This window comes from Onychomys torridus, chromosome 5 (assembly GCF_903995425.1).
Source record: "Onychomys torridus chromosome 5, mOncTor1.1, whole genome shotgun sequence".
NCBI lineage: Eukaryota > Metazoa > Chordata > Mammalia > Rodentia > Cricetidae > Onychomys > Onychomys torridus.
In genome coordinates this window covers 123,762,578-123,772,172 of record NC_050447.1, presented here as the reverse complement: position 1 = coordinate 123,772,172, position 9,595 = coordinate 123,762,578, and the positions used below count along the sequence as shown (strand labels likewise).

The following is a 9,595-nucleotide window of genomic DNA, read 5'->3' as shown; positions in this document are numbered from 1 at the left end:
CACACTGTTGATGTGTCCTGGAGCCTAGGCACAGGTGGAGAAAGCTATAAGAAACAAGAGTGCACTACGAAGGGACTCTAGGACCCATGGAGGGACGGCGTAGTTCTTTCCTGGGCAGTGTCTGCCCTCTGACCTGCTCTGGTGCCTCTACTATGAAATCCGTCAACAGGAGAAGAAAGCTGGTAACTACCTCTTGGAAGGCGTCTGCCCAGTGCTTGCAGCAAATACCTGCCCTGGTCCCTCTAGATTCACCCCAAGAAGTTCTGGAAAACATCGGCTGCTTCCACCCAGTTCTGAAAGCAAGCCAGCCCGCGCTCCCGGATCTGCTTCCGCCCTTTGTTGGTGATGACGGCTCCATTCTGCTTGATGACCACGAGCCTGGGGATGGCTGTGATGTTGTACCTCTTCTTCAGTTCACTGAGGACAGAGGGCAGATGGTTAACACTGCTGCAGGTCTGAAAGGAAGGGCTGTGTGTGCATTCTATGCACACTCTGCCATTTTATATAGAGATGTGAATACCATTTAGTTTCAGTACCCACAGGGGATCCAAGAACCAATTCCCTTCAGATACCAAGGGACAGCCATACTATATAAAGCTCAAGTTGAAGATACAATCAAACTCTTGTAGTACTATAAATAAAACAATCCAAAACTCAAGTAGCCTGTAGTTCCTGCTACTCAAGAGAATGAGGCAGAGAGATTAACTTAGCTCATGCAATTGAGACCAGCTTGGGCAACATAAGGAGACTACAAGACCTCATCTAAAAGGGACATGGAACAAGGCTGGGCCAGGCAAGAGCTGCCTTGGATCCAGAAGCCAGTGAAGTGGAGACCTGGGAGACCTAGAGACTTGAATCAGAGAGCCCCAAGCCACTGTCTACCCAAGAAATGAGTCCAGGCTGGTCTACTTTCCTAAACTCCAAACATGTCAGCTGGCAGGAAAGGTTCCCCAACAGCCAGCCAAATCCTAAGAAGGCAAATCAGAGGCTGGACTGGTACGAGGGAAAGATGCCTACTAGGCACCTTGGAACCTGCCCACATCCCAGCCTATGAGTGCCAGCATTGCAAGGAGGTTACTGTAAGCTCTTCAAGGATCCTCTTGGGAGTGGCAACCTATAGCATGAATGCTTGCAGCTGCTTTGAGACCTGGTTCTGCCATGTATGGTAATGCATGCCTGGAAAGTCTGTGCTCAGGAGGCTGAGGCAGGAGGATCTCTTCCTAGACAGATAAACTCAGTCACAGAGCTTAGGATGCAATGGAACCCTCACTCTGAGAAAATGTCTACATGGAGCATGGGCACCTGCCCCTGCAGTCATTCTCATGCTGAGATGGTCCTCTTCTTGGTCACCTGCACTGGGACATCTGGGCAGAGGGACAGCTCCAGACAAGCACCGAGATCTCATTTCAGAGATATACTGGCAATAAACAGTGGCCTCTCTGGGCTGAACACAGTACCTGTTGCTGTGTCAGAAGATAGGGCTACACTGGAATGCACCCGCATAATTCTGAGGGCAAGGTAAGGGCTCGGGGTGTTTCCCTTCCCACAGGTGCACCAGCCTCCAGCCATGCCATGGCAATCTCATGGATCCACGAGTGGTTTTCCTGGTAGTAGAAAATTTCCTCCTCCTCCCTCAGGTGTCTCTTCAGGAATTGAGGAACAGTAGTGGGTAGTAGAGACCTCTGAGGGAAAGCTACACACGGGTCCTTTTCAGGTTCACTTCCCAGTTGGGGCCTCTATGATCTTCCTGTCCTGCCTTGTCCCCTACAGCAGAGAGCAACTTCCTCAAACACTTCCTGGATGTCCCACTCAGCTCTCACTTCCCCCTAGTGGTGGCCCCTTTCCTTTGGACCATGATCTGAGTCCCCAAATCCTAGCTGACTTAGCATCCCCTCAGAATATTCTACTTCTTGGTTTGCATAAAGCAACATCGAGGTTAAGGAATGATAAGGACAGATAATTAAGTTTGCAAAAGGAAAATCCTTCTGGAAATGAAGCCCAGGCAAGCCAGGCCAACCTGTGCTCATAAAGGCCCACTTGTCTTCACCTGACACACAAAGGCTCTGGAGCATGTGGGTGAGGAAGGAAGAAAGAAAGCTACATGGTTCCCAAAGTAACACCCTTCTCCAGAGAGTCGGTGTACAGATAGGGTGGTTAATCACCCTGGGAAAGGACATCAGCCAGGGCAGAGGTAGACCCCAGGAGAACTGGACTCTATGCCTCAGTGGCACATCTGCGAATTAGGGCAATAGGCCAGCATGCTGATCTGTCACCAGCTGACACTGTGAGGAGCCTGGGATGGTTAATATCGATTATCAATTTGGCAGGATCTGTACTCATCTAGGAGACAAGCCTCTGGACAAGTTTGTGGGAGATTTCTAGATTGGGTTAACTGAGGTAAAAAAGAACCCTGTTAACTGTGGGAGGCACCATTGCATGGGCTGGTCCTGGAGTGAAAGAAAGCACAAAGTAAGTTCGTTTGGCGCCAGCATCCCTTTCCCTCTGACTCCGGACTGCAGACACCAAGTGACGACCTCCTCACGCTTCTGCCTCAGTAGCAGACTGTGAGCCCAGATCAACCCTCCCCGCTTAAGTTTCTTTTAGTCCATGGGGAAGGGACTGTGCCTGTGCATGCAGAAGCCAGAGGGATATGGCAGATGCCTTAATTACTCTCCACATTAGTCTCTTGAAATAGGTTCTCTCACTGAAACTAAAGCTGGGTATCTCGGCTAGACTGTCTGGCCAGTGAGCTCCCAGGATCTGGCTGACTCTACTCATCTGTGCCTGGGGTTACAGGTACATGCCACCATGTTTCCTTTTTGTTTTAACTTAAGTGCCAGGGATTTGAACTCAGATGTTCATACTTGCACTCTTACTGAGCCACCCCCCCCCCACCAGGTTCCCTTAAGTCGCTTTTGTCAACTATTTTGTGACAGCAACTAGAAAAGTATGATTACAGAAGCCCTTTCACATACTATTTCAACCCCATTCTTCATGCATCTCTTTACTCAGCCATGAAACTGCTTTCTCACTATCCTCATGGGCAACCCAAAGCCCTATTCTCTGAGGGGGAACCTGAGCTCGCTGTCTAATTATCAACACCGTCGCCATCTCAACTGCAAAACAAGTGTGTCCTTTCAAAAGCTCCATATAATTGAGTGCCTGCCATCGAGTCAAACCACATCTCAAAGCTCAGCACTTGCAGCAGTTCTCAAGGGAGTCCTTCCGGGGGAAAAAAAAAAAAATCAGCTATCACTAGACTTATTATCATGGGGATTTTCATGGTACCGGCACGAGTGAGGCCTCAGCCTCCAAGGCTAAGCAGCTTCCCCTGGGTGCTCCACCTCCCTGGGAACCATCAGGGAGAAATAGTTTAGGAAAATTGGGGGAGAAGGATCAGTAAAGTGCTTTGCAAGCTTGTGGACACAGAGTCAGACCTCAAAACCACATAAAAAGCTGTAATCCCAGAATGGGGGTGAGGGGTGGGCAGAGACTGGTGGCTCTCTAGGGCTCACTGGCCCACCAGCCTAGCCAACTTAGTGATTTCCAGGACAGTGAGGGACCCTGTCTCAAAAAACAGAGTGGATGACATCTGAGAAATAACAGCAGAGGTTGTCCTCCGATCTCTACTGGCATACACCCACAAGTTCACCCCCAAACACACACAGAATCAGGGGGCTTCTCGTTATTAAAAATCTACAGAATGTCACCAAGTTGGCTACACTTCGTTTTTCAGAAGGGACTCACAGGTAGTGCTGTAGCTGAGTAATAAGGCCAAGACCCAGAATCAGAGGATACCCAGAAACTGACATCTGTTCTAGAAAGGGGCAAGGATGGGGGCGTGTACTATGAGACCTCCATCTGGACTCTTCCACCACAGGAGAAATCACCAGCACCAGCATCACCACCACCACCACCACCACTACCACCACCACCACCACCACCACCACCACCACCACCACCACCACCACCACCACCACCACCACCACCACGCTGGCCATGTATCCAGCCATGCCTTGCTCTTTCCCAGTCCTCCTGCATGTGTTGTGATAGCATTCATGTTACTGAAAATTACACGTTATAGTTGGAGAACTTCATCGCTGTCGGTAAAAACGAAATCGCAAAGGTGGTGGGCACCTGGTTCCTCTCGCTCTGAACCCCGCCCCCTCCCCCAGGGTACCCTCCAATCCAGCTCTGTGGTCACAGGTTAGGATGAACAGCCCCTACTCTCAGGTTGGTGGCTTCCCGCCCTTCCTCGTGCACTTATCAAGAAGACTAGCTAAGGGATGCCAGTTAGCATCAAAACCAGCCCCGGAGCTCCTGAGAAGTGCAGATCTCTGAAACCCTAATCGTGAAAGACTGAAACACTGGCGGGATCCCCGTGGATGCTGAAACCAAGACTCAAGACTCCATGGAACTGACCAGCATTGGGACCTAAAGAGGGAAAAAGTGGGGATAGGATCAGAGTCTGAAAGAGCAGCAAGGTGCAGGAGAGGAGGTCCGGGGGAGCCAGAGCTCCAGCCCTGTGCCCCGTCCCCCGGGTCCGCACTCACTGCCTGTAAGGGTCATGGAAAGGCAGTGCCAGCCAGGCGCCGTGAAGCTCCCGCATGAAGTCCAGCATCTCCTCCGCGCTGCCGTCCGCCGACACGAACACCACCTCAAAGGGCGCGGGCCGCCGCGCCTCGCTCACCAGCGCCGTGTAGAAGTCGCAGAGCAGCGGCGTGAAGTCGCGGCTGGGCGAGCACCGGCCGGCCGCAAAGTACAGAGCTACCACCTTGTTCTGCAGCGCCGCCTCCGCCTCCACCACCACGCCCTCGCGGGTCACCAGGCGCCGCCCGCTCAGCACGTCCACCATCGCCCCGGAGCCCGGCTTGTGGAGGACACCCCGAAAAGACGAGCCCCGGGGCTGTGCTGCCACCCGTCTGTGGGCAGGGCACGCAGAGCCTAGCGCAGTACCGGGCGCCTCGCAGCCCCGCCTCCCGCAGAGCAGCACACCTTGAGCCCACGGGAGGAGCTAGCAGACACCGGCTACTCCAGAAGCTGCGGCCACAGCCGTGACAGCGGGGTGCCCGGCTCCAGAAGCAGAGACACGCCATCGACCCCGCCCACCTTCTACTCTACCTCATCCTGCCTCGTCTACCCACGACCCCCTCTACTCACCCGCATCCCACATCATCCACCTGAGCCCTGTCCCGCCCCACCTCTCCCACCTGCATCCTGTCTCGCTCACCCAGGACCTGTCTGGACACCCATGACCTGTTTGGCTCCGCCATATCCCACCCAACTCGAGCGCCCAACTACACCCCACCCAGTCCACCCTGTCCTGTTCTGTGGCCCCGAATTCTGTTCCGCCCACCAGCCTCGCCCTACCCCGCCACAAGAGCCGGATCCACCCTTGTGCCAACCGCCCCAATACACCCTACCCCCACCCCCACTACGACTCTGCCCCGCCCATCTCCCCACCCCCTCCAACCACACCCCTTCCCTCTCGCTCCACCGGAGAATTTTCCTGTCTAGGAAAAGCCTTACAGATTTCCAGACTTCAGTTGGCCACCTCCCACCATCCTCCCAACCCAAAAAGCACGCCCTCAATGCCTACATATGCTCCAGTTCAGTCTAGAAGATGCTGCATCCACCTAGGGCTTCTGAAGAGGGTGAGTTAGGTGAAGGGGCTGTTCTGCCCCTGGCCAAAATAGGCCGACTGTGGGAAGCCAGTGCCCTTGTGTCTGGGTGTGCACCTCCACTGCCCATATCCTAGAGTTCTGGAAGAAAATTGAGGGCAGGTCTCAGTGTTGCACCAGGAGGGCCAGAGTGTATAAAGATATGCAGGTGTTGGGCAGCTCCAGAAGTTTCTACGGTAAAAAAAAAAAAAAAAAAAGTTTCAGTTCCTTGCCAAGCTGGAGGAGGCACTCTTATGGGTCAGCATGTACCGGCACACCCAAAACCTCAGGAATTGAGATAAATAGTTCCCAAGCGCAGTGTTTTAAAAATTAAAAAGTGGGAGCTGCAAAGACGGCTCAGAGTCTTTAAGAGTGCTGGCTGGCTGCTCCTGTCGAGGACCTGGACTCTCTTCTCAGCACCCACGCAGTGGCTCGCAAACCCCTGTAACTCCAGTTCTTAAGAAATCAGAATCTTTTGGCTTCCACAGGCACCAGGCACACATGTGGTACATATACATACCTACAGGCAAAGCACTCAGACACAAAAAATTTAAAAATAAAAGGTAATGTAAAAAGTTTGCAGAAAAGTATTAAAAATTAGAGGCAGTTGTGAGAGCCAACGTTACATTTTAAGTTTTAATTACTATGCCTTAGCAATCCATGAAACAAAAATGCCTCTGATCTGCAAGACCCTAGCTCAAGGACAGATAGTTTCTGAAATGCTGGAGGCTATTGTTAGTAGGAGATACAAGTCACATGTTTTCACTCCCCTAAACAAGTTTGTTTGACCCATCTGCACTGGATGTTTTTGATCACATGTGGCAGAGAGGTACGTAGGTAGGAAATATGTCAGGATGTATGTCTGCCCCTGATTGGACCTGTTGGGAAATATAATGAATTATAGGTTTTCCTTATTAAGTCCTTGCCATACTTGATTCTGGGCCATTTCTTGGAAACCTGGGTATAGAACTGGCCAGTATTTAATTAAAGCTTTCTTCAAATTTGGTTTTAAACTGTGGTAGTGGTCTTATTTTTGATTGGTGGAATTAACATTTGCTGGAGGCCCCTAGTGAGATTCAGACCACCCCTAAATTCTAAAGCTGGACCTTCATGCTAGAACAATGGGACTGTCTTGGTAGCCAGCTGTCTCTGTCATTCTAGATTTTTGGAAGTTGCTTACAATACTCTTCCTGTTTACTTAGGTGATATTATATTCTTCTGGGGTCTTTGATGTAGTTGAAGACTAGATATTTTTTAAAAGATTATTTATTTATTTATTTATTTATTTATTTATTTATTTATTTATTTATTATGTATACAGTGTCCTGTCTGTACATATCCCTGCAGGCCAGAAGAGGGGACCAGACTTCATTACAGATGGTTGTGAGCCACCATGTGGTTGCTGGGAATTGAACTCAGGACCTTTGGAAGAACAAATAGTGCTCTTAACCACCGACCCACCATCTCTCCAGCCCCCGAAGACTAGATATTTATAATTTTCCTTGATTATGATAAAAGAAATTAGATATGAAATTTTAGACTCACGAATATAGGATAGATGAGAAAATATTTTCTTTAATTTTACCAAATACAAATAGACTAGATATTGTAACTGTATCTTGCTTGATAACTATTCTATTATATGTAATTTTACTATGTTAAAGTTAAAACCTTCTGTTTTGATTAGATAGAAAAGGAGGAGTGCTGGGGGATGTCCTTCTGTATGTTGTGAATATATGCTGTTCCCATTGGTTAATAAATAAAGCTGCATTGGCTTATGGCAAAGCAGCTTAGAGGCAGGTGGGAAAATTCAAGGAGAGAGAAGGAAAGAGAGAGGCAGAAGAGTTGCCAGCCAGACACAGAGGAAGAAGATGACAAGGCAGAAACTGAGAAAAGGTACCAATCCACTGGCTAATCATAAATAAAAATTGTGGGTTAATTTAAGTGTAAGAGCTAGTCAGTAATAAGCCTGCCATAGGCCATACAGTTTATAATTAATATAAGCCTCTGTGTGTTTACTTGGGTCTGAGCAGCTGTGGGGTTGGGCGGGATGGAGAAAACTTCTGACTACAGAAGGGCTCTTTAGGAGGCACATGGCTTGAGATGTTCTCAGACTCCAAGGTTGCCTTCAGTCTGTGGACTATTAGAGTGAACTGCCATGCTGAAAATGCAGCAAACATCTACAGAGGCCTCCTGGTCAGTCACAGTCTGGTTCTATTGTGGGGTCCCTATCTGGGGTGTGGAGGGGGTTCAACCGGACCCCAATGTTCTTCCATCCATGGCATATAGCCCACCCATCTGATTCTGGTTGGAAAGTTTTTGTTTCCCATAGAAAGTTTTCTGTCTGTTTCTCTGGAAAGTTGTGTCTCCCTGTCTTGTTGGAAAGTTTTGCCTATGTTTTCTGGTGTGTTCATAAGTTTTGTTGCAAGCATGGAGCTGAGACAGAAATGGTTCAGATATTTTTGCTGTACCTGTGTGCCAGCTTCCAGTCACCACATAGCTGCATTTTGGCCAGTCTCAGAATTTATCTCTGAGCTCTCTGATCAATGGATCTGAGTTAACAGGAGTTTGGATGTCTTTTTGTTGTAGATAACATTAAAATTGTTTTATGCTATTCTATTTTATTTGAAAGCTGGCTCTAGATTTGGTTTATGACTAGACCCAAGCATATTTAAAAGTTTCCTCTATGTTGTGTGTCAGTCTGAGCCACCTGGCACAGTGACAGGGAAAAGACAGAAAAGCAGAACAGACAAAATAGATAAACTTGGTTTATGTGAACATCTGTATCTTGAGATTTATAAGTTTATTTTGTTGGATATGGTTAAAATTTGTAAAATCTATGAAAAAAATTAACTTAAAACTAGTAACACTGGGAGTTGATAGTTAAAAATCTACGCACGGGTAAATTTAAAGGAACCATGTGGCATGATTCCATTTTGTGATAGAGCCCACACATGAATGGCAACTATCTTTGGACAGCCACATGTCTGGCAACCATCTTTGCTAGGGTTGGAGAGGGCAGATGTCATGTGACTTCACCAAGTTTGGGCAGCCACATAGCTGGCAGCCATTTTTGTTAGGGATAGAGAAGACAGATGTTGTGTGATTTCACTGCCAACTTGATTAAAGGTGACCATGAGGAGTGGGCCTACCAAGAAGGCAACAATGGGTCTCCAAGATATTTTCAATTAGGATGGATTTTTGTATGATAATATCTCTCCTGTCCTAAAGCAAGGTTTATGAAAGACAGGATTTAAAAACAATGCTTTTTTGACAGTGTATTAAAGCTGCACCTCCATGTTGTTATATGCAAGGATGTACCTTGCTCTGAGAGAAAACTGAGCAGCCTGTTATGGTGTCTGCTTGGTCCTTTCTGTTATGCCCTGTTTTCTCCCTCTTGAAGTTAAAAAAGGGGCGGGGAGATGTTCTTAATTTCTAATATTGCAAGAACACACAATTCAGAGATTTTAAATTTTTTTTTTTTTAGCTAAGATTCAAACCCCGGGCCTTGTGCTTGCTAGGCAAGCGCTCTACCACTGAGCTAAATCCCCAACTCCGATTTTAAATTTTTTAAGGAAGAAATTTTAGAATTTTACAGAAAATTTAAAAATTGGATATTTTTTAAGGAAGTTTTTTAAATACTTAAATTTATAAGACTTTACATTTTAAGTTTCTAAAATGTTTTATATTATTAACATTTTAACTTAAAAGTAAATAAAAGGCTAAAAATTAAGCCTTCAGCTATGGAGCACCAAATACCAAACACCATAAACTGGAATATTTCTATCTTACAATGCAGCAAGACAGTGATCTGGCAAAGAGCTTGGAGCAGCTTCTCAGCCATGAGTCTTGACCCTCTGGGGATTGAAAGACATATTTACAAGGGAAGCCTAGGACCACCTGCCTGCCAGATGTTGGCATTGAGATTCATAACA

General features: G+C 47.7%; 1 protein-coding gene across 1 annotated transcript; it reads right to left on the bottom strand.

Moving 5' to 3' along the window:
* Positions 1–248: 248 nt before the first annotated feature.
* On the bottom strand, positions 249–4,855 carry Nxnl2 (nucleoredoxin like 2). Its single transcript, XM_036187007.1, has 2 exons — positions 4,554–4,855; positions 249–417 (listed from the first exon to the last, which is right to left on the bottom strand). The coding sequence occupies exons 1-2, from the start codon at positions 4,853–4,855 to the stop codon at positions 249–251; spliced, it is 471 nt and encodes a 156-aa protein (XP_036042900.1).
* Between the last annotated feature and the right edge of the window lie 4,740 nt (positions 4,856–9,595).